The 25,463-nt window shown below is 40.6% G+C and overlaps 1 protein-coding gene and 3 non-coding genes across 5 annotated transcripts; all 4 read left to right on the top strand.

The window, feature by feature from the left end:
• The first annotated feature begins 3,763 nt into the window (after window positions 1–3,763).
• Window positions 3,764–6,817, top strand: RPS12 (ribosomal protein S12). Of its 2 annotated transcripts, XM_033235425.1 has the most exons (6): window positions 3,764–3,931; window positions 4,048–4,098; window positions 4,284–4,400; window positions 5,713–5,815; window positions 6,213–6,314; window positions 6,733–6,817. In XM_033235425.1, exons 2-6 carry the CDS (start codon window positions 4,085–4,087, stop codon window positions 6,793–6,795), a joined length of 399 nt encoding a protein of 132 aa, XP_033091316.1. In that variant the 5' UTR covers window positions 3,764–3,931; window positions 4,048–4,084; the 3' UTR covers window positions 6,796–6,817. The 2 variants fall into 2 exon arrangements, with proteins under 2 accessions (XP_033091316.1, XP_033091318.1); XM_033235427.1 differs by lacking the exon at window positions 3,764–3,931 and having other exon boundaries at window positions 4,030–4,098.
• LOC117098158 lies at window positions 4,618–4,690 on the top strand. The gene has a single exon (XR_004443214.1). It is a non-coding gene; the product is annotated as a small nucleolar RNA SNORD101 (small nucleolar RNA).
• Window positions 6,051–6,126, top strand: LOC117098177. The gene has a single exon (XR_004443230.1). It is a non-coding gene; the product is annotated as a small nucleolar RNA SNORD100 (small nucleolar RNA).
• LOC117098170 lies at window positions 6,471–6,601 on the top strand. Its single transcript, XR_004443225.1, has one exon. It is a non-coding gene; the product is annotated as a small nucleolar RNA SNORA33 (small nucleolar RNA).
• Window positions 6,818–25,463: the final 18,646 nt, after the last annotated feature.

Below are 25,463 nucleotides of genomic sequence, written 5' to 3'. Positions count from 1 at the left end.
TGTTGGAGATGTAATCAGTTAAGACGAGGTCATACTGGAGCAGGTGGGCCCCTAATCCAATATGGCTGATATTCTTATAAAAAGGAAACATTCGGAAGCAAACTCAGACATGCACACAGGAAGAACATCATGCAAAGATTGGAGTTATGCTAACACAAGTCAAGGAACACCAAGATTGCCAACAAACCTCCAGAAGCTAGGAAAGAGGTGTGAAATGGATTCTTCCTCACACTCTCATAAGGAACTAACTCACCCAACACCTTGACTTCAGACTTCCAGCCTTCAGGACTATGAGATAAGAGATTTCTGTTGGTTAAGCCACCCAGTTTGTGGCACTTTTTTTTTTTTTTGAGACAGAGTCTCGCTCTGTCGCCCAGGCTGGAGTGCAGTGGCTGGATCTCAGCTCACTGCAAGCTCCGCCTCCTGGATTCACGCCATTCTCCCGCCTCAGCCTCCCGAGTAGCTGGGACTACAGGCGCCCGCCACCTCGCCTGGCTAGGTTTTGTATTTTTTTAGTAGAGACGGGGTTTCACCGTTTTGGCCAGGATGGTCTTGATCTCCTGACCTCGTGATCCGCCCGTCTCGGCCTCCCAAAGTGCTGGGATTACAGGCTTGAGCCACCGCGCCTGGCCTGTGGTACTTTGTTATGGCAGCCCTAGTAAACTACACATCTACACTTAGATAATTCAGAAATCCAAATGCAAATGTTTCTGCCTGACAGCAATATTCCCTTCCTCCATCTATACAGTTTTTAGCACAGCGGGATTGAACCAATTTTACTATTGCCAAACCAGAGATGTAAAGAGTAATTCTTGAATTCTCGGCAATCTCCTTTCCACATTCTGGCAATCAATCAAATGACTGAAGGGTTAGGATCACAGGCTTTGAAGTCCACTGAGCTTAAATACCAGCTTCCACATTTATTAGCTGTGTGATCTTGGGCAACTACCTAAACCTTGGCTTCCTGACCTGTTAAAGTGGGCTAATACCGTCACTACCAGATACAGCGCACAGTCTCTATAACAATAAAGGGGAAAAATGCCTGAAAAGAATTTAGCACCTTACCTGGCATATAGAAAAAGTGAAACAAGTTACCTTTTACTATCAGTATTGTTCCGAAAACAAACCTTAGAATACATTTACTTTTCATATGTGTGTCAGATTCATATTTGTGCACATGATGTGTTATACTCTGCTGGTATAAGAGTGACCAGTCACTAACCTCTATGTAGTCTCCCACCTTTATCAGTCTCAGAAATTGAGAGGAGGTAACCTTAAAAATGTGAACTAGGAGGTTGGGCGCAGTGACTCACACCTGTAATCCCCGCACTTTGGAAGGCCAAGGTGGGCGGATCAACCAAGGTGAGGAGTTCAAGACTAGCCCGGCCAACATGGTGAAACCCCCGTTTGTACTAAAAATACAAAACTTAGCCAGGCATAGCAGTGGGTGCCTGGAATTCCAGCTACTCGGGAGGCTGAGGCAGGAGAATCGCTTGAACCCGGGAGTCAGAGGTTGCAGTGAGCCAAGATCGCGCCACTGCACTCCAGCCTGGGTGACAAGAACAAAATTCCTTCTCAAAAAAAAAAAAAAAAAAAAAAAAAAAGAAAAAAAAAACCACAAGTGAACTAGGAAAATCTATATTAAAGAACCCCTGTATCACCAGTGTGCCCTTTGACTTCATTTTGGGGGTTAGAGCTGGTTTTATAAGTAGGACTTAAAAAAAAAATGTAGCTCCAGGTCTAAGGAGGGAGGTTTGTGTGAAAGGACATTTAGTGCAGTGAAATATTAAAGCAGAGATCCACGATGTCTGAGTCAACAGAACAGATTAGCAGCTGCTAAAAGATAGACACCAAGTCTGAGTTGGTTGGTACTGGGAACAACTGCCTTAGCTAACAAGGCACTTGATCATTTCCCCCCACATAAATATGCTGTTTGCCAGTGATTGTTTTCACACTTAGGTTTCCCAAATTCCCTGCTTCTTCCTTAAAAACTTTTTTGGGGAAGGAATCTAATATGCTTAGCATATTAACTTTACTATCTTTAGATAATGAGAAATATGCTGAAAGATTATTTGCCACATTCTCCTTAAAAAATACAAACGTGTTAACTATAACCTCCAAAAAAGGCAAGAAGGCCTTCATGCCTTTGCCCCTACCCTTTCATCCATTTAGAATACCCTGTCCTCTCCTTCCATGCTCGCCGATTTGGAATCCCTTAGTTTTTGTTTTGCTGCCAGAAGCCTGAGGTCCTCTTCTTACCTTTCCACACCATCCGCCCACTCCCTAACCCCCTGTCACTTTTATCTCCTCTGTGGCCCTGAGGTATTCTGATCTTTGTCTCAAATGTTAATCCCAACACAAACAAACCAGGGTAGCAGGAATGAATCCTTATTTTTATAAATTCCGCGTTTTCTTTTTTTAAATCAAAAGCTCAATAAACATTTGCATGAGTTACTGACAGAGAAGCAGCTTGAACGCTTTAAAAATGAAACTGAAACCAGCGGAAAATCTAAAACTGAACTCTCAGTTTATTAACATTACAGCAGGTCTCTGTTCTGGTGAACTCCCTGGCGCTCTTACCGCGTTATCCAGTTTTGTTTTTTTCGCTGCACTCACCAGTCTAACAGTATCTGTTCACTGGATTCACAGCGCTGGCACGTGCCAAGCGCCTAATAATTGCGCACTGGATTGGCGGCTGACTACTCAGGAGAGGAAATTAAACACAAAGGCAGTATTGATCATATTCAGTAGTGTTTCGTGCGTTTGCTTTGGAAGTGGGGATTGGGGAATGGTCAATCACTTCCAAATTTAAAATGTTGCTTCCCGTAAGAAAATGGATTCCTCAAAGACTGGATATTTCATGTCTATAGTCCTGGCCCTGCGTCAGATACACTGTAGGTGTTGAAAATGCACCTGAGGAATTCTGATTTGCGCAGGACTGTGTATTCGGAGCACAATCCATCCTTAAAAACCAAACAAAGCAAAACAAACTTCGTTCAGAAGACTCCCCCTATATTTAGAAACTAGAATTGACCCCCTGGCTGCAGGGTCTCCCTTTACCAACACACCGCAGGGAAAGTGCTTAGAAATAGTGAAAGCAGCCGGGGGCAGTGGCTCACGCCTGTAATCCCAGCACTTTGGGAGGCCGAGGCGGGAGGATCACCTGAGGTCAGGAGTTCGAGACCAGCCTGGCCGACATGGCGAAATCCCGTCTTTACTAAAAATACAAAAAATTAGCCAGGTGTGGTGGCAGGCGCCTGTAATCCTGGCTACTCGGGAGGCTGAGGCAGAAGAATCGCTTGAAACTGGGAGCCGGAGGCTGCAGTGAGCCGAGATCGCGCCATTGCACTCCAGCCTGAAATAGTGAAAGCGTGTTGGCTCTCGTTTCATGAAGACAAAGATGAGGATCACACCCACAACGACACAATCATGGGGGTCTCTCAGGGTGACTTAGGAGCGAAGGAACAAAATGCGCTGCCTGGGAAGACGGTCTTGTGGAAGAGAGGGGAAAGTAGAACGTGGTGTGGAAAGGGTTAAAACTGGCGCTCGGCGGGATACAAGGCTCCAGCTGCCTTAAAGACCACGCGGACCTACTTGTTTGTCTCCTGTCGCGCTCCGTAGAATGAGTTCCCTGGGCCTCGGTGGGCCACGCCCCCTCAAAGAAGGACAATGCGAAGCTGCCCACGTAGTGCCTGTTGCACTCGCCAAGGACTGGCCTGGCAGAGACAGAAAACTAGCAGTACTCTTGCCTCAGAACCGCCTAAATCCGGAAACAGAAAGTCCCCAGGCCCGGCACCGCGGGAGCCACCTCTTTCGAGGGTGGGAGTGCACATGCGCACAGGGGGCCTGAAAAACCCTTAAATACCGTCATGTGGGCTGATGAGGCCTCTTTCCCTGCCGCCGCGGAGTCGCGCGGAGGCGGAGGCTTGGGGTAAGTTTAGCGAGGTGGCAGGGGTGTATTGGTTGTGATTCGTGGCTCGTTGTGTTTTTACAGGAATTGGTTACGAGTATCTGGTTCTCTAGCAGGTCAATGCTTTTGTTTTTCAGTGCGTTCAAGATTCCGCTTCACCCGTAACCCACCGCCATGGCCGAGGAAGGGTGAGCTCTGGGGCCGGGTTTGGAGTTGGGGTTGGGGTTCGGCTGAGGCGTGGGCCTAGAGCTGGCGGAGCAGCACTAGGACAAACGGGTCGCCGTAAGCGCGTCTCTTGTACACTTAGGCCTTTTCTGAGTGCAAGTCCTTACGTGGTATGAGGATTTTAACTGATGGTTCTGATGTGTTTCAGCATTGCTGCTGGAGGTGTAATGGACGTTAATACTGCTTTACAAGAGGTGCTGAAGACCGCCCTCATCCACGATGGCCTAGCACGTGGAATTCGCGAAGCTGCCAAAGCCTTAGACAAGTACGTGTATCAGTCTCAATACTGTGGGTTCTTGCAACCGGAACAAAACTGCCACCCAAGGGAAGAAGGCGTGGAGTTCATGGTGTTAGCGCAAAAGTTCTGAATGGCATCCGTCCTACAGGAAACCTAGGAAAAGGTATCAGAACTTAGATCTATAAAGCCCACTTAAAATGTGTGGGTTGCTGTTGGAATGGGGATAAGCACTCAAAACTACAGTGTTTGAATGATGACTTAAATTGTCGGATACCCCTTCACTCCTTTTATGAGTGAAATGTAAGAGTCTGACAAACCTGTAGATTGTGGGGCCAGTCAGTTTTATACTTAGGCGGAGAGATGAGATGGAGAGCCACATTACGTTTGGCAGTTTGCAAAACAAGCATTACATTAATGGAATTTCAAACTCAGGTTTCAGAAGCATTTGGTCCTAGGTGTAGGAATATCTGATTTATTTGAATTTGGGAGATTGGTTAATGTATTTTGAATGTATCAGTAATGTGTTTTTTATGGTGGTTGCGTTGACAATCTACTCTTGAGCTGAATTTAAATGCAGTTTTAAGGTTTTACAGGACAAGTTCAGTTCGTTTTGGTGCTATCCGACGGAAACGGCATTATTGTTTAATGTATTTAGCAGGTTCTAATATGAATCTTCTGTATTATTTCTACTTCGGCAGTATTGCAAGGCATTTCATAACTGTTCCATTAATGCCACAGCTTTTTTTCTTTTTTTTGAGACAGAGTCTCGCTCTGTGGCCCAGGCTGGAGTGCGGTGGCGCGATCTTATTGCAACCTCTACCTACCAGGTTGAAGCAATTATTGGAATTACAGGCACACGCCACCATGCCCAGCTAGTTTTTGTACTTTCGGTAGAAATGGGGTTTCGCCATGTTGGTCTCTGGCTGGTCTGGAACTCCTGACCTCAGGTGATCTGCCCCCCTTGTGTTCCCAAAGTGCTGAGATTATGGAAGTGAGCCTCAGCGCCCGGCCTTTCACATGTTTCTTAAGATATATGAAGCTGGCTTACAAGAAAGCCATTATGGTTGGGATTTGGCCACAAGTTTTAAAAATGCCTTTATACCAATTCAGTGTGTCAGGGAAGGAGGTTTTACTGAAGACCAGTTGTAGGTTAATTGAAGATGTATATGCTCCCTAGCAGGTTCTTCAGACTCAGGCAATTTTGTACACATTTATGTGTTGAATAGATTTGCTGCTTATGTTTTGCAAGTGTTAGTGCAAGGATGACACTCCTAAAATGCAAGAATGATGGATTTGGATCTGAGTTTTAGCTTCATTTTCATTGTAATTTGAATTTCAGGCGCCAAGCCCATCTTTGTGTGCTTGCATCCAACTGTGATGAGCCTATGTATGTCAAGTTGGTGGAGGCCCTTTGTGCTGAACACCAGATCAACCTAATTAAGGTAAGGCTGCTAAGGATTGTGTTGGGACTAATGTTCAGTGATGGTTGTATACCAGGGTAAATTTTGTGAAGTCTCAAGCTCTTCATTTTGTGCAGGTGTAAACATTACGCGCACCTGATATTGTCGGCCATTTTAAAGATGATTGTAGGTAGAAGCATTTTATACCTGCAGAATTGAATGCTAATTTTGACGTTGGTATACGACAAAGATTAGTAGGCTTGTAGGTGATCTTTGTGCTGTACATGATGACAACTGGCTCCCTCTACTGAACTGCCGTGAGGAAACTGCCATGTCACCCTTCTGACTACGGCCACCTTTTGGGTTGAATTTATTTTTGGTAGTGTTAATGTCTATTAATGTGATTTATTTATTTTTTTGTTTAATTTTCTCCCAATAGGTTGATGACAACAAGAAACTAGGAGAATGGGTAGGCCTCTGTAAAATTGACAGAGAGGGGAAACCCCGTAAAGTGGTTGGTTGCAGTTGTGTAGTAGTTAAGGTAAGTCACCATTTATTTTAGGGATGAAGGTTGTGCTGGGTAATCATAACACCTTGTATTGAAATTAAGTTGAGGATCTTAAAAAAGGAAAAAACTGATTCAACAGGTTTAAAGCATTTTCTGCATTTCAGGAAAAAAATAAAAGCTGTAATTTACAAGCCAGCCAATGAATTTGCATTACCTGATTGTGTTTGTGCAGACATACTTTAAAAACTGGCAATAGTAAAGCCATGTTACGAGCCTTAAGGACATTGAAGTCGTTAAGGTCCCTGAAAGTGGCTATAACAAATCTTACTGATGAGAAACATTTTTATAAGACATAGCTGATTGTTGAAGCTCCACTGTAGTTGATGATAATAACTTGGTGAAATTCCTAAATGTTACCAAGAAATGGCATGTGATTTTTTTTTTTTTTAAGGACTATGGAAAGGAGTCTCAGGCCAAGGATGTTATCGAAGAGTACTTCAAATGCAAGAAATGAATAAATAAATCTTTGGCTCACATTCTTCATGTCTGGCTTTTTATTTGGGGCAGTAAAATAAGGTCCCCGTTAGCAAAGTAAAATGCAAAGTGATTACTACAGATGAACTGGAAATGTGCTCTCAAAGTCTTCTCCCCAACCAATGACTGCATCATGGGGCGATTCAAACCTGGACAGCCCTAGCAAAGAGATGTCTGCCATGCAGTATTGGTGATGGCCAGGGTTACTTAGCTATGGGCATTTATCCCTCCCTAGACTAGTCTAGAATCTGGAGAGAGGCTGTGTGTTTTTAATAGATTAAAGTCTATGAAAGGACAATGAGTAGACATACTGGGCAGGTTAGTAGAAAGTACACAGTTGGACCAGGATCAAATCTTGCCTGTAGGACATATCTGTGATGTCCAGGAATGCTTGTGGACATTCCTTTGACTTTTTGAGGTGGAGTTTCATTCTTGGTGCCTAGGCTGGAGTGCAGTGGTGTAATATTGGCTCACTGCAACCTCTTATGGGTTCAAGTGATTATCGTGCCTCAGTCTCCCAAGCAGTTGGGACTGTAGGTGCCTGGCAATTTTTTGTATTTTTTAGTAGAGATGGGGTTTCACCATACTGGCCAGGATGGTCTCGAACCGCAGGTGATCCACCAGTTTTGGCCTCCCAAAGTGCTGGGATTACAAGTATGAGCCACCATGCCTGGCCTCTGTTTTGTGCAGTAGCGAGAGCGGCTTGAATGCACCTCAGTCCCTAGGAATCTCCACAGTGAAAGAAGCCATGGCTGGTGTTTGGTGTATTTCAAACTTGGATAAATGTACTGTTAAAAGAATGTGAGGCCATGTACTTTCTCAATCTTGGTTTTGAAAACTTTATACCAACGTTTTTCTTTGAATCTTACACATTAACAGGCTGAAGGCCTTAATTGGGAATCAGAGTAGGGTCTCCCATACTGGTTGGTTTGGTAGTTACAGCTAAAGCTGGTTGACCTTAGCATGGTGGTGACATTGAGTGGCCTCATGGAAAGCAAGGAGCTACGAGACTCTCTGAAGTGTGAGTAACCAGGAAATATGTGTTAATATTGAAATTGTCAACTTTTCTGAGAAAAGTCCACTTTGAATTCTAGTTTCCATGTATCACCAATCTTTGTTGACATTTTTGAGTGCCTGTTGCATATATGGCACTGTTTGGGCTGTTACATATGTTCAATTGGAATGGAAAGCAGGTGAAGTGTCTTACATGTGTGGTTATTTTGGTAGAGATGGGGTTTCACCACATTGTCCGGGCTCAGATTATTTGTTGTTGTATTTCCATGTCTACTGTCACCTCAGCTGCAAAACACCAAAGTCAGAAGGAATGTTAATCCCAAGGTTTTTTTTTGTTTTGTTTTTCTTGAAACAGAGTCTCCCTATGTCACCCAGGCTGGAGTGCAGTGGCGTAATCTTGGCTCATTGCAACCTGTGCCTCCAGAGTAGCTGGGATTACAGGTGCGTGCCACCATGCCCAGCTAATTTTTGTATTTTTAGTAGAGACAGGGTTTCACTATGTTGGCCAGGCTAGTCTATAACTCCTGATCTCAGGTGTTGGATTGGCCTCTCAAAGTGCTGAGATTACAGGTATGAGCCGCCATACCTGGCCTAAAATCTAACCTTAACTCTGCATTTTCCTTTATTGTTGCTCTGTGTTTGCTCCTCCAAGTCATTGAAACTTCTCCATCCTCAGACTTTTGTCTGTTTTCTGGCTGTTGTCCTCACCGGAGACTGCTCGTGTGCTTCCCAGCAGTCTGGTCAAATGCAGTGGCTCAATCACAGCCATTTCCTGACCTCCAGCATTTTGTTTTAAGTGCTGTTGGCATTTTGACCGTTACATTTCAGTTCTTTCTCTTCTGCCTGTGCTTTCAATTGTAATAGTTTCCAGAGTTCAGGTGAGCATCAGTTTGCCACTCTGCAGCCTTCCTGGGACATTCTCCCACTCCCACAGCTTCCCCTGTTTCCCAAGTCTATTTTGTTTTCTTGGATCCACTCTCAGACAATTTCCCCAGGAACACCCACTTACTCTTCAAATTTTGCATGCCTTGAAGTGAACTTTATCATCACTAACATGTTTTTGTTAGAGGGAAAGAAAGCTGACCATGTGGTATGTACCAGACTGCATTCATTATCACTTGTTACTACCTACCACCTTCCCATGCCAAAGGCCTTGGCATCCTCAACTCCTACCTGCGCTGTAAAGGTCTTACTACTGTCAGTCTCATCCAGATGATTTTCAAGACATGAGTCACTCCATTCCGTTACTCATCCAGACTTCTGAGTTGTAGTTATTGAAAAGTGATCATGCCCTTCTCTTCATAACTTTGGTTTATTTGAAGTACCTCTACTTTTCTCCATCTGGATATCTCCTACTCATTCTTCAAAACTCAATGCAAATGTAATGTCAGCTTCAGAGTGTGATTTGCCTGTGTAGCTTATATGGGATCACTGGGGAGCCCATTAAAGCAAAAGTGCCAGTACAGAAGCAGATGTGTTCATTGTTTTATGTGGGAAAATAGTTTTATGAAACCAGTTGCTGTGTGTGCTCAGAATCTTGTTGAGGACATCCCTCATGAACCCAAAAGGAGAGCTGTTTGAGCCAAGCACTTGATGTTTTCTTGCACCTATGGACAATGAGACTTGTGAGTCCCTGTGTACTTTGGCTGTGAGAGCCTCCAAATGAAAAACTCCATTTTCTTTCTATTTATTTTTATTTTTGCTTCATTCTGATTTTATTAAAGTGTATTCTATGTATTTCTGATAAATCACTTTAAATGCTTTAAAAAATGAATGAAAGGTGGGGTGCAGTGGCTCATGCCTTAATCCCAGCACTTTGGGAGGCTGAGACAGGCTCATCACAAGGTCAGGAGTTTGAGACCAGCCTGGCCAACAGGGTGAAACCCCGTCTCTACTAAAAATACGAAAAATAGCTGGGCGTGGTGGCAGGTACCTGTAATCCCAGCTACACGGGAGGCTGATGTAGGGGAATCATTTGAACCTCGGCAGGTGGAGGTTGCGGTGAGCCAAGATCGTGTCATTGCACTCCAGCCTGGGCAACAGGGCGAGACTCCATCTCAAAAAAAAAAAAAAAAAGAACAAAGATTGTAAAAAGCCTGTATTAGACTGCTATTATAAACAAGTATTGTCAGTCTTTTACTGGATTGTTGAGGCAACAGAAGCATTACACAGACAGGGCTTATAAGCCCTAGGAAAGTGTGGAAACATCTACTAATCTTAACTGAGGATTAATCTAGCCCTTAATGGAGTTTGAATTTCTTTTTTTTTTTTTTTTTTTTTGAGATGGAGTCTCGCTCTGTCGCCCAGGCTGGAGTGCAGTGGCCTGATCTCAGTTCACTGCAAGCTCCGCCTCCTGGGTTTACGCCATTCTCCTGCCTCAGCTTCCCGAGTAGCTGGGACTACAGACGCCCGCCACCTCGCCCGGCTAGTTTTTTTTGTATTTTTTAGTAGAGATGGGGTTTCACCGTGTTAGCTAGGATGGTCTTGATCTCCTGACCTCGTGATCCGCCCGTCTCGGCCTCCCAAAGTTGAATTTCTTTTTTTTAAATGAGTTTGTTATTTAAAGAGTTGTGCTCAAGGACTATGTTAAGCACAAGTACTCCTGAGAGCCACTGAGAAGGAAGAGACTGGTCAGGGAATAAGGTCACAGCCATCACCACTCCAGGACAAGGATGGGACAGGCTGATGGTAGAGAAGGGGACAGCATTGTCTTCCCAAGCCAGGCATTTTCAGAAAGGTCAATCCATGTGCTAGAACAACTTCAGCAGTAAGTCCCAGCAAGAGTAAAAGAGATGGCGTGGTTAAGAAGGTGATCTGGGGAGAGGCCACAAGACTCACTCAGGGCACCAGTCTGACTCCCTATTGGTGGCTTGGGATATAGAAGTATTGACACAGCAGAATGTTCAGGATTGGGACCAGGCCATCCCAGGCAAAAATAAATCATGAGTTCTTTTTTGAAAACATGGTTTGACACTTCAAGTATAACAGTACATCTCAATTCAAATTGCTTTATCATAAGTGAGATGTTTCAGCCAGCTTTTATCCCAGAGTTTACAGATCGTAATCTTAGTCTATTGATAAATTGTATTCAAATCTGGCTTTTGCTTGGGAAGGCTTACAAATCAGGGTGGAGGATGACTCTTCTAAGGATTCTTCCTCTATGTTGATGGGCAGTTTTCTAAGCTCTTCCCTACTTGGTGAAATATTCCTGCAGAGTATTTTTGATCTCCTTTTCCACCCCCTCCTCTTTCTTCTTCCTTTCTTCTTCTTCTTTTTTTTTCACCGGCTAAATGTTCAGTGACGGTCTTCATCACCACACTGTTAATTTGGCTTCCACAGTACCTTAGTTTTTGGAAGGAAATGTGCCAGAGAAGAGACAGAAGTGTCTTTTTGTTGTGTTTTTCTATCTCGTTTGAGTTTGTTTTTTTAAATATGAATTAAGCAAAATGAACGACAAAGATTGTGAAGATAGAGACCCTGGTGATCCTCCTGAGGCCCTATCAATCAGTGAGGTTCTATTTGCCTTTCACTTTTTGATGATAAAGGGAAAGAAAAAATATTTTGTTTTTGTTTATTTTGTTTTTTGTTTTTTTAAGATGGAGTCTTGCTCTGTTGCCCAGGTTGGAGTGCAGTGGCACAATCTCGGCTCACTATAGCCTCTGCCTCCCGGGTTCAAGTGATTCTTCTGCTTCAGCTTCCCGAGTAACTGGGACTAGAGGCGCGCGCCACCCTGCCCGGCTAATTTTTGTATTTTTAGTAGAGACGGGATTTCACCATATTGGCCAGGCTGGTCTCAAACTCCTGACCTCGTGATCTGCCTGCCTCGGCCTCCCAAAGTGCTGGGATTACAGGTGTGAGCCACTGTGCCCGGCCAGGGAGAGAAAAAATTGTAAAGCATCAATTCAGAATGCTTTAGTTTAGAAAACATTTATTAGGCCAATTTCAAATAAAAGAATAGGCATAGCTATAAGTATATTCATCACAGAGCTACAATACTTTGTGTTGATAATGGAGAATAATTGAATAAAATGTATGTTTACATAGTGGGATATGAAGGGCATTTGTTAATATTCATTTTTTGAAAAGTAGTTAAACGTACAATAGGATAGCATTTTCTTAAAAAAAAAGGAAATACTAAAATAACATAGAATATAAAGGGGCAGAGTGTGGTGGCTCACGCCTGCAATCCTAACACTTTGGGAGGCCAAGGTGGGCGCAGATCACCTGAGGTCAGGAGTTCGAGACCAGCCTGGCCAACATGGTGACACCCTGTCTCTACCAAAAATACAAAAATTAGCCAGGCACGGTGGCAGGCGCCTGTAATCCCAGCTACTTGGGAGGCTGAGGTGGGAGAATCTCTTGAACCCAGGAGGCAGAGGTTGCAGTGAGCCAAGATCGCATCACTGCACTCCAGCCTGGGGCAACAGAGCAAGACTCAGTCTCAAAAAAATAAAAAAAATAAAAATAAAAGAATGTAAAGGTACAGGCTGGCAGAGAAGACAGGTTGGAACGATATACATCAAGGTGTTAATGTTTCTAGGAAAGTTTTTCATTTGCTTGTTTTTTTTTCGTCTAATCGACATATATTGCTTTTGAAGTAAAATATTTATTTTTATTTATTTTTATTTTTTAAAGGAAAGTTTACTTGGAAGAAACCCAAGTGGGCACTGAGAAAGAAGGTCAAGTGCCAAGAAAACATTGTAAATTAAATAAATGAAATAATGATACAGTACATTCTTGGGGGTTAATTTGAGTGCCATTAATATAATAATCTTTTTTTTTTTTTTTTTTTTTGGAGATGGAGTCTTGCTCTGTCACCCAGGCTGGAGTGCAGTGGCACCATCTCGGCTCACTGCAAGCTCCGCCTCCCGGGTTCACACCTTTCTCCTGCCTCAGCCTCCGGAGTTGCTGGTACTACAGGCGCCTGCCACCACGCCCGGCTAATTTTTTTGTATTATTATTATTATTATTTTTTTTAGTAGAGATGGGGTTTCACCGTGTTATCCAGGATGGTCTTGATCTCCTGACCTTGTGATCTGCCCACCTCTGCCTCCCAAAGTGCTGGGATTACAGGCGTGAGCCACCACACCCGGCTTTAGTATAATAATCTTTAAAAATTTATGTTTTGTGAATCAAGTGAATTTATACTTGTCTATACTTTCAGTTGTAAAAACAAAACTGCTTAAAATGAATGAATTCATGCCTAGCCAACAGAAGACAGCAAGAAACTGACGCCAGCTGAGGGACAGGTCAGTGAAAAACAGGAAGACAAGGTAAGAAGCAGGGACTATAGCAGGTTCACCCTAGGAAAAGATTCTTATCCCATTCTCTGAAGATTTTGAGAATTCTATTTGTAGGAATAGAGATTATAGGATATTGTTGAGCTTAGTTTACTATTTCTGGTTGCATTGATTTGCTTTTTACAAATTGTTACCCATCATTTGGATTGAGTTTAATAAAAGCTTCCAATAACAATAATAATACCAAATTAGCCTTGCTCTTAGATCATTTACATTTAAACTTTTTAAATACTAAAGGACATTGGCATTTTCTTTTTTTTTTTTTATTATACTTTAAGTTCTAGGGTACATGTGCATAACGTGCAGGTTTGTTACATATGTATACTTGTGCCATGTTGGTGTGCTGCACCCATCAACTCGTCAGCACCCATCAATTCGTCATTTATATCAGGTATAACTCCCAATGCAATCCCTCCCCGCTCCCCATGATAGGCCCCCGTGTGTGATGTTCCCCTTCCTGAGTCCAAATGATGTCATTGTTCAGTTCCCACCTATGAGTGAGAACATGCAGTGTTTGGTTTTCTGTTCTTATGATAGTTTGCTAAGAATGATGGTTTCCAGCTGCATCCATGTCCCTACAAAGGATACAAACTCAGCCTTTTTTATGGCTGCATAGTATTCCATGGTGTATATGTGCCACATTTTCTTAATCCAGTCTGTCACAGATGGACATTTGGGTTGATTCCAAGTCTTTGCTATTGTGAATAGTGCCGCAATAAACATACGTGTGCATGTGTCTTTATAGCAGCATGATTTATAATCCTTTGGGTATATACCCAGTAGTGGGATGGCTGGGTCATATGGTACATCTAGTTCTAGATCCTTGAGGAATTGCCATACTGTTTTCCATAATGGTTGAACTAGTTTACAATCCCACCAACAGTGTAAAAATGTTCCTATTTCACTACATCCTCGCCAACACCTGTTGTTTCCTGACTTTTTAATGATTGCCATTCTAACTGGTGTGAGATGGTATCTCATTGTGGTTTTGATTTGCATTTCTCTGATGGCGAGTGATGATGAGCATTTTTTCATGTGTCTGTTGGCTGTATGAATGTCTTCTTTTGAGAAATGTCTGTTCATATCCTTTGCCCACTTTTTGATGGGGTTGTTTGTTTTTTTCTTGTAAATTTGTTTGAGTTCTTTGTAGATTCTGGATATTAGCCCTTTGTCAGATGACAATCCTAAGTCAAAAGGACAAAGCTGGAGGTGTCACGCTACCTGACTTCAAACTATACTACAAGGCTACAGTAACCAAAACAGCATGGTACTGTTACCAAAACAGAGATATAGACCAATGGAACAGAACAGAGTCCTCAGAAATAATACCACACATCTACAGCCATCTGATCTTTGACAAACCTGAGAGAAACGAGAAATGGGGAAAGGATTCCCTATTTAATAAATGGTGCTGGGAAAATTGGCTAGCCATAAGTAGAAAGCTGAAACTGGATCCTTTCCTTACTCCTTATACGAAGATTAATTCAAGATGGATTAGAGACTTAAATGTTAGACCTAATACCATAAAAACCCTAGAAGAAAACCTAGGTAGTACCATTCAGGGCATAGGCATGGGCAAGGACTTCATGTCTAAAACACCAAAAGCAACGGCAGCAAAAGCCAAAATTGACAAATGGGATCTAATTAAACTAAAGAGCTTCTGCACAGCAAAAGAAACTACCATCAGAGTGAACAGGCAACCTACAGAATGGGAGAAAATTTTTGCAATCTACTCATCGGACATTGGCATTTTCTAACTCACATAACATTATTTCAATTAGTTGTAATTTTAAGTAGTTTAATGAAGTTTTATAAATGATATCAATTAGAATTCTGTAACTACCAGTGGACACTGGCTGTTTTTTATCTTTCTTCCAAGATTACTAATTTTGCTCAATTGCAATATATATGTATGAAATAAAAATCAGAAATTATAAAAATTTAAACCGTTGATTTTCAATGTTTTCTCCGCCATATTGAGAATATGGCTAGAACTACCTGAAGAACAAGTTTCCAGACAAAGCCTATTCTGGAAAATGGGCGTAATTTGGAGATGATCAAGGCAAGGGGTATGCTCTGGAGATTAAATTCTCCACACCGTAGTTCCATGGGAGCATTAACTATGTTCTGAGCCTTTATGTCCCATGCCTAGGATAGGGCGTAGTATGGCAGGCACTCAGATATTTCACTTGTCTGTTCGTGGGCTTTCTTTTCAGTCTTAAACTCCTCAGCCTTTATTCACCCTCTATTTTTTTTTTTTTTTTTGAGACGCAGTCTTGCTCTGTTGCCCAGGCTGGAGTGCAGTGGCCAGATCTCAGCTCACTGCAAGCTCCACCTCCCGGGTTTAAGCCATTCTCCTGCCTCAGCCTCCCGAGTAGCTGGGACTACAGGTGCCCACCACCTCACCCAGCTAGTTTTTTGTATTTTTTTTAGTAGAGACGAGGGTTTCACCGTGTTAGCCAGGATGGTCTCGATCGCCTGACCTCGTGATCCGTCCGTCTCGGCCTCCCAAAGTGCTGGGATAACAGGCTTGAGCCACTGCGCCCGGCCACACCTTCTATTTTTTAAGGTTCCTTTTCCTCTGGCAACGAAAGTAAGTCTCTCAGGTTGGGCTGCTTTAAGTCGAGTGTGGAGCGAAGCTGTCTCAACTTCCTTTCTCTCCAGCTCCACTCTAGGGAGCAGGGCATAGAAACATATCCTATCACAATATGGAGTACATGGCTCGAAGAAGCTGAAAAAAGAAGTTTAAAAGCCATTGTGAGACCTGGGAACAGTAAAAAGCATGTAAATTCAGGGAAAATATTTTTACATTGCAATAATTTCTTTTTGAAGCTTATTTATTGAGACATATGCCAACAGCACAGAATTATACGAGTGATGTGAATTAAACCTTATACAAATGTAGTATTTTTCTTTCTTTTTCCTTCTCTCAACTACCCCCAACTAAAATTTATAAATGGATATAAAAATCCTGTTTGTACCTCGTTGGCTCGTTAGAGAAATACTGAGTCAAAGGTCTGTGATATTTCACAGTGCTGCCCCCAGGTGAAAAGAAGCAAAATGCACCTAAAAAAATAAATAAATATGAGATGCATAAGGGGAAAATAAAAATTAGCATACAAAATGCTACAAATTAAAAAGCCTGCCTTCTCTTGTAGATTTGATGCTGGATAAACTTGATGGATTCTGGGAGTCAGCAGATGTTTTTGCTAAATGGGTACATGTCTTGCAGGAGGTACTTAGCCCCACGTGGATCATAACATGATGCAGTTATGCCACTCTTTATACACATATAATTTAAGAATAAATTAAAACCTTTTCTACATTTCCTCACAAGCTGCATTTTGAAATAAAATTATCCATTTCAAAATATTATATTCCAAATTTCTATCATGTGAAGACTCTAGAAAAGTTTACTCCAAAATAATGAAGATGGTAACATAATGTGAACGATGCTAAAGTGCAAAAGCAGAATTCAGAGTTGTATGTGAAGAGGAAATGATACGCAATAAATCTGTTAGATATTTTTAGTAACATATCAGGGCATAAAAGGCGAAGTTGTCATATTACCTTTGTTGTTGTGTTGTCTTGTGAAGTGAGTCTCATTCAAAGTATTTTGGGTTGCACTGCTGCCTTCTAGAAGTGCTCAGTATAGAATACAGGACAGATGAAGTTTAACAGTCACTTTGGTTTGACACTATTGTGTTGGGTTGCAGTAAAAATAAAACAGGTAAGAAGTGAACTGGTCTTCAAATAAACTTCTATATTGCAGTAAAACTGCTAAGGTGTTTCTCCTGTTGTAGTAATGGGCAACAACACGACCTTTTATGATCCAGAAACCTGCCTGGCCAATGAATCCAATACATCCCAGTACGAGACAATTTTAAAGACCATGTTCAAAGTTTATTTGCAGCAAATGGGGGTAATACTTTAAAAGCAGAAGTATTAGGCTGGGTGTAGTGGCTCATGCCTATAATCCCAGCACTTTGGGAGGCTGAGGCAGTGGGCAGATCACCTGAGGTTAGGAGTTCAAGACCAGCCTGGCCAGCATGATTAAACCCTGTCTCTACTAAAAATACAAAAATTAGCCAGGCACAGGATGCATGCCTGTAATCCCAGTTACTCAGGAGGCTGAGGCTGGAGGATCACTTGAAACTGAGAGGCAGAGGTTGCACTGCAGCCTGGGAGACAGAATGAGACTCCATCTCCACAAAAAGAAAGAAAGAAAAAAAAGCAGTATTTCTTGGTGGTGGTGGAGAGGAGGCAATGGGAAAAAGAGACAGAGAAAGTGAGAGAGGGATGGAGAGAGAGGGAGACAGAAGGAGAGAAAAATGTTCAGGTCACTATAATTTAGTACAGAGGATTCCCATTTTTTTTTGCCCCACGCTGGTGATTTTCTTGAGTTAAAAAATGAAAACGAAATGCCAGCATTCACTTTTTATTTTGGAAATTCAGCTTGATGCAATTGTTAGTTGAAAATAAATGTAAATAGTCTGGGCGCAATGGTTCACGCCTGTAATCCCAGCACTTTGGGAGGCCGAGGTGGGTGAATCACGAGGTCAAGAGATCAAGACCATCTTGGCCAACATGGTGAAACCCTGTCTTTACTAAAAATATAAAAATTAGCTGGGTCTGGTGGCAGGTGCCTGTAGTCCCAGCTACTTGGGAGGCTGAGTCAGGAGAATCACTTGAACTCGGGAGGCAGAGGTTGCAGTGAGCCAAGACTGCGCCACTGCACTCCAGCCTGGTGACAGAGAGAGACTCTGTCTTGAAAAACAAAACAAAAAACAGAAAAAAAAGAGAAAATAAATGTAAATAAACTGAATATTATCCGACTGATTCCGCTTTCATTGCATTGGATAGAACTCAGTAGTTGTTTTCTCTGGAGATAACAGAAAGTCTCAATTGAAATAGCATTTTATTGAAGTGAAAAGAACTTATAATTAATCGTCAGTTCACGGATTTGTACTTGTGCTGAAAATCTTTAAGACAGCAAATAAAATGTTCCTCTACCTGTGCACTTTATTCTCCTACTAAGATATTCAAATTTGAAAATTAACAGCTAGTTTGGATGAGATATGCAAACTTCTATTTAATAAAAGCAATATATTTAATGATATTTATATTGCCTTATCTGAATTGGAAGACAACCAAAAAATAATGTATGTGTATTATTTTATTTGTTTTTTTTCTTTTGAGATAGAGTCTTGCTCTGTCACCCAGTCTGGAATGCAGTGGCGTGATCTCAGCCCACTGCAGCCTCCGCCTCCCGGGTTCAAGCGATTCTCCTGCCTCAGCCTTCTGAGTAGCTAGGATTACAGGCACAAGCCACCATGCCCAGCTAATTTTTGTATTTTTAGTAGAGACAGGGTTTCACCATGTTGGCCAGGCTGGTCTCAAACTCCTGACCTCAGGTGACGCACCCACATTGGCCTCTCAAAGTGCTGAAATTACAGGCATGATCCACTGCGCCTGGCCCCAACATATAAATAATATGTAAATAATAATAAAACTCTGTAGAGTTGAGTGGATGATCATGTAAACCAGCTCCTTTTAACCTTGTTCTGTGATTCCAGAATTCTATAGATTCTTTGATTTCTATTTCAATGACTTGATAATGAGAGTTAAATAATTGCGCAAATAAATATTGGGGATTTATTTTATAATAACATCTTGTTATCTTAGGTGATTCCCAAATTACTTCATTTTTTATTTTAGTCTTTTGAAGAGAGTCTCTACCATGGTGGAGGGACTCTTACATAATACAAGGGTCTATTTAAGACTAACCATTTAGTATAAAACAAAAAGGTATATTTATATATTTATGATGATCATTTCTCAAAGTTAGCTTATTGTTAAATGATGCAAAATTTAGGGAATTAAAGCAAACAACCCAAACTATTAAAGTATTCTTCCTAATGACATAAGTGATCTACTTTAATACTGTCACCGAAGGTAAATAAATATTAATGACAATTATGGTAAAAGTTATTTTCCTGAGTGTCAGCAGCCACCTTGCCTCTATTATAATGATTGGTTTTGATATTTTCTAGAAGTAATTATATGACTAGACCAAAATATGACCTTCCTACTTTCTTTCCTGTGTTTCTGGAGAAGATACTTTCTCTTGCCTCTAGAGAATTTAGGCCTGATGTAACAATATTTTTCCACTGCAGATTCTACTGGAATTGGAGTCTGAGGTTTTTTTGTTTTTTGTTTTCTTCTTGAGACGGAGTTTGACTCTGCCACCCAAGTTGAAGTTCAGTGTCGCAATCTTGGCTCACTGCAACCTCTGTCTCCTGAGTTCAAACAATTCTGCCTCAGCCTCCCAAGTAGCTGGGACTGCAGGCCTGCGCCACCATGCCCAGTTATTTTATTTTTATTTTTATTTTTTTTTGTATTTTTAATAAAGATGGGGTTTCACCATGTTGATCAGGCTGGTTTTGAACTCCTGATCTCAGGTGATCCACCTGCCTCGGTCTCCCAAAGTGTTGGGATTACAGGCGTGAGCCACTGTGCCTGGCCGAGTCTGGAGTTTTTAAGATGGAAGAGACTTGAGAAATGGTCTAGTGTGATTCCTTCATTTTCCAAATGAGAAGATAGAACCCCAAGTTCCAGGACATGACCCAAGAAACCTTTGAACATTGTGTAAACTGACTGATTATAGGATTTGCCATTTTGTTGAATATTAGAATAGTTTGTATTTAATATATGTAGAAGGATTATTATTAGACAGAGTCTTGCTCTGTCATCAGGCTGGAGTGCAGTGGCATGATCTTGGCTCACTGCAACTTCCGCCTCCCGGGTTCAAGCGACTCCCCTGCCTCAGCCTCCCAAGTAGCTGGAACTACAGGTGCACACCACCATGCCCAGCCAGTTTTTTGTATTTTAGTAGAGATGGGGTTTCACCATGTTAGCCAGGATGGTCTTGATCTCCTGACCTTGTGATCCACCCGCCTCGGCCTCCCAAAGTGCTGGGATTACAGGTGTGAGCCACCATGCCTGGCCCTGAAGGAATATATTTTATAAATTGGTGGGTAGCTTCCACAAGAGGCATGCAGAGATTTGGAAAAAAACTGTTTATACAAAGCTAACATTCAAATGTACAAACATAGTCTTCCATAAGTTATTCATTTGCAATGCTCTGCACTTTGAGTTTTGCTGTGCAAAAACTGTGCAATATTTTCCTGATCTCTACTTATTCCATATTATCCAGACCAACAACAGTGGTTCAGCATGGTGAATTCTCCAGAAAGAGGGATTTACAACACTGAGTCTTATCAAGCCTTCAGTAGGGGAGCAACACAGGTGAATTAATAGGGCCAAGGAGACACCTTTAAAGAAAAGGGAAGGGAAGGGGAGCTATTTGTCCAGAAAATAGTGATTTGAAGAAAACCAATCTGGAAGTGTATGATGAGGGTATATTTTATAAAAGATTACAGCTAGCTGCTTTGCCTTGCCATGAAATAAACAAATAAGAATTAATTTTTAGAAGAGGGTATAATAACTTTAAATGAAGAGTGTTGCTACCTATAGTTGATTGTAAAGGGAATTGGGCTTTTAAATATAATACTGGGTTAAGTACACTTCTTCTGAGACCCTGTCAGCAGAATGCTGATGTTTGTAATTGGAAAAGAGAGCATCTCTTAAGGATCTCTTTAACACAGATTCTCATCCTCAACTAGAATGCTATTCCCATTCACAGAAACCTGGGGAATATGATCACATTAATGCCCAATAGATTTATAGCAAGAATAAGAGCAAAATAAAATCTATGTATTTTGAAGACATGGACTTTCCTAGTGGATATATTTTCAGATTCTAAGAGTTGGAGGTAAAAATGTCTTTTTAAAGTTTATTTTTTTTTAGTTAGTGTATTATTTGTATCTGCTTTGGTAACATTTCAAAATAAGACAGCGACTTCTATTGTTTTGGTTAACTTTTGCCTTCCTCATACTCTCTGTGAGTATTCTAAATTTGAGATTGTTGGTGATAAATCCATTTCCTGAGAACATTTTAGCTAGTATTAAAACTTAATATATATGGTTATTATTTTTAAAGTTAAATTTTTTTTTATGTTTACGTTGTAAAAAATAAATGACTGAAATGTAGGTAACATGAGGAGAGCAATATTCTGAAAAATGAGGTGAAGTACCAATTTAATGTTTAGATAAAGACCAACATTTCTTTAGAATAACTTTTATTTAAAGACATATCAAATTTAAAATATTATTATGACACTGTCAATTTGAATAAGATTGGTTTTTAATCTATGGCTAGAGAAAGTTTACAAAAGAACCAACAGTCTCTGGTTTGTAGTTTTATCCAATTTTACCTTTCATTCCTTTTGAGGTGAATTTCATTACATTCTGTGCAGTAAACAGGAGATGGCAGCATTACTTCAGCCATTCAAAAAGACACTCAAATTAATCCCTTCTAAAAAGAGAAGGCTGGGAGCTGACGGAGAGTAGAGATTTAGCAGCAGGTGCTACAATGTACATAGAACAGAGGAATGTATGTTTCCTATGTAGGGTACATAGGAAACAAATGTGAAATAAAACTGTTTAATGCCTCTGAATGCTGCACATTTTTACGCATATTTTCCAGTGTAACAGCCCCTTCCCTTGTAAAAGTGAAATGGGTCAGATGTTGAGATTTTTATGGGATTTAGAAAGCTGTGCATACATAACCAAAGAGCTTGGCTCTACAGCTGCAGGATTTTTAATCTCTATTTTTTATGGAGTAGTAATTTTCTAAGAACACTAGACACTCATCTTCTTTATTTCTTCTCAAATTTCTAAGCATACATTAATAATAATATGGAACTTGGGTCTCAGGTCAAAAAAATACATACCTGATCCAAACTGTTAGTATCTCTTACAACTGTTAATGCAGGAGATAAAATATTAGATTGGTAAATCCATGGGCCTCCAGGCCTCAGCTCCTTTTTCATGTCTAATTTGATACCGCTCCTTGAGGACGCAGCTTCTAAGGAGCACAGATCCGTAATATACAAACTGGGTATATTTTGTAGAATTTTTTTATATATCTGTAAATAAATTTACTTATGTTTTGTTTGTGAAAAATTTGTAATAATCTTTCTTAGCTTCCTTCAGGAAATCTAACCAGCTATTGGAAGAACACCTGGAAAAGCAACAATTTTATTAACTTTAAGTAAAAGAAGAGAAAATGAAGGCCTAAATAGAAGTTTCCTTGATGCTGATGTTTGACCTTTACCCTGGTTAAGGAAGAAAAGATTCAAAGAATTGTTCAAAGATTCAAAGAAAAGATTCAAAAATTGTCTCCATTCAAAGAATGGAGACTTAGAATTCCAGCCTTCATCTTCATTTTAAAGTCTGTATTCTTAGGAGCCTTGTTTAGGAGATATTTTGCCAAACCCTACTTTTAAAATATGGATTTTTGTTGCTCATTTTAACTAATGTCTGAGCTTTAATTTCCTCATATCTGCACATAATCTGCTTTAGGCTATGATTGCTTTTTTTTTCTCTTTTGAGAAAGCAACCTTTCCATGTTGGTATAAGTTTAGCTTGTATGTCCTAAGCAGAACATTTTATTAATATGCTAACCATTTCTCCATTAAAATCCAAGTCTATCACATACATAAATATAGCTTTTATGGGTTCACCAGAGATCTAAACGTGAACCTGAAATTTAGTCTACCACTTGGCAGCTTATGTCAACTGGCAGGGCTTCTGTATCAGAAATAATGACTTGAGTGTTAGTTTGAATAAATGAAAACCATAGATATTTAATCATAATGCAGTCAGAGGTTTATCCTGGGCTCTGTAAATAGTGGGGAGGGCATAACTGGTCTTGAAACACTTTTAACTTTTCTTTTTCAATATGTTCCATCTTCTCATTAAGTAATTGTGAACAAAGACACTGATACTAATTTTTATCCTCTTTGACATGCTAAGGGCTTTAAAATGTGATGTTTGACAGAGTCTTGGTCTATTTGGAGGGCCAACCACTGAGCATCAGATTGGAGGTTCTTCAGACTGGAGGTTCTTATGGTGTCTATACTAAGGCCTTTGAAAAGTGGTAACTCAGAGAGGTGAATGCAAGGGCTTTTAAGATGTCTGTGTCTGTATCCATATCTGTATCTCTCTCTCTTTCTCTCTCTCATTTTGTGGTTGGTCAACGTACACTGCCTTTATAGTCAGGGGAGCTTGAATGTGAATCCTGCTTTGCCAGTTACTGATTGTGAGACAACAGGGAAGTCATTTCACTTATATAAACCTCATGTTTTTTCTCTAAAATAGGTATAATTATACCTGTCTTATAATGTTTTTGTGAGGACGAGATGATATGTATAAAGTACTTTTGTCCAATGTCTCAAACATAAATAATAGTGGTTGTTATTATGATACAGAATTATCAGAGCAAATTTAAATGTATATAATATTTTTAAAGAATACAATTTGATTACTTTTTCTTTGCAAAACCCTACCCTATATAAAGATAGTTTTAAGATCTGTTAAAACTCGAATATTCCCTATGGAATAGGTTATAACTCTTAGTTACACAGTGCTTGAGACAATGTATTTGTGTAACCTTCTCCGAAAAGTTTTATAAATAGCTTTCATAGACCATGGACTTTATTAGGGTCCCAGTCCTAAGGGGTCTATAGAAGCCTGTCTAAAGATTATTTAGGAAGATTATAGAAAACTGTTCAGTCCAATGAGTGTTTATGTCTGTTTAGACCCTTGCTCTTGGCTTCAGGTCTCAGCTGTGGCTTTGTGCCCCTGGAGATAGCATGCTTGTTAAGCGCATTGGTTTTAGCCACTTAGAGCAGTTGCTGCTCTGAACAGAATTGCCCAAACAGAACACTCACTTTTGCACACTATTTACTGAGTGTTTAACACAATGTTTTATTTTTTATTTATGTAGAATTTTTTTTGGTCACCTAAGAAACAAAACGAGTCTAAATATTTCATTAAATATTTCCAAAGTCTAGGTCTTCAGCCTTGGAAGTTCTTTGATGTTGAATCCTTCGTGTTTTCTTTCAGTTACAATTCAGGTCTTTGAGCAGTGAGGTCAGATAATCTTGTTCCTTGCTCTTCGTTCTTCTCTGCCTGCCCTTTCTTATCTCTCCAGCTCCTCGTTTGTACAGCCCAAATTAGCCTATAGATTGCATCTTTGGTTAAGAGTTTCTCGAAGGTAGGGAACACACTTCTTATGTGCTTTCCTCAATGGCTAATAAGATATTTTGTTCAAAAGTACTTAAAATGAGGACATTAAAATGATCTATGATCATATTTTCTGTGTTGGGGATCCCAAATACTATTTGCACTGCCAAATATGATTAAGCTAAAATGGGGGCTCTTTATTCTGGAAACAAGATAATTGAATATGGTGACAGAGATGATGAATAGTACAGATTGAAAAAACAGTCTCCCATTACCATTTAGATTAATCCATCGAATAATTAAATAAAACAAAAAGCTCCTTTACATATGGAATAGACAACACATTACTCCAAGAGATGATATGTGCTGAAAAGGGAAATATTTGATAAGTATAGAGGAAAGTTGTAGAATGAATAATCAAAGGAAGCTGCATATTTTGAGTGTATCTCTATACTTTAAGGCTAATATCAGTCGCTGCCATCTTGGGATCTCTGCCAAGATTGAGCCATCCTACTGGACTGGTAGGACCCTGGATTTGATAGTAGGACTGTTGTTATGCTTGCGGGAGTAATAGAGAATAGAATTGCAGTTTTAATTTTAAAATTATTTTTCTTTGTCTCCAGCACCCTTCATCATCCTTACCTAATAAAACCCCTATCCTGGTTCATACAACACTTCTCCTCATCCATTCCTGCACTGCACAGCTGAACATTATTGCAGAAAAGCATACAAACAAACCAACTTGTTTCCTCTCATTGTATAAGGATGTAGGTAGGAGGTTAGATATAGAGGTAGCAACTTGGGAATGTTATTTTCTGATGGTTTTTATTTTCTCTCAGTGGAATAAGGAAGTAAGTTCATTACAGAAAAAGGATGAGGGAGGGGAAGGTGGTGGAGATTTGAGGTGAAAGGAGGGTGACAGAGTAAATAAACAAAGCATGTGATCCTATATTCGCTTAAGCTGTGGTCCCCATTTCTTGATTCCTATTTATAGCAAAACCCCTCAAAAGAGTTGTCTGTTCTCCCCGTTGTTAGCTCCTCTTCCAGTTGATCTTGAACTCACTTCAATAAGGTATTTGCTGTCAACATTTCCCTGAAACTTGGCTTCTCAGTGTCACTGGTTATTTCCAGGTTCCTAAATTTAATGGTTCATTCTCAGCCTTTTAACTTTCTTGACATCTCAG

This window comes from Trachypithecus francoisi, unplaced genomic scaffold (assembly GCF_009764315.1).
Source record: "Trachypithecus francoisi isolate TF-2019V2 unplaced genomic scaffold, Tfra_2.0 Lachesis_group15, whole genome shotgun sequence".
Lineage (NCBI taxonomy): Eukaryota > Metazoa > Chordata > Mammalia > Primates > Cercopithecidae > Trachypithecus > Trachypithecus francoisi.
This window is presented reverse-complemented; position numbering and strand designations above follow the sequence as displayed.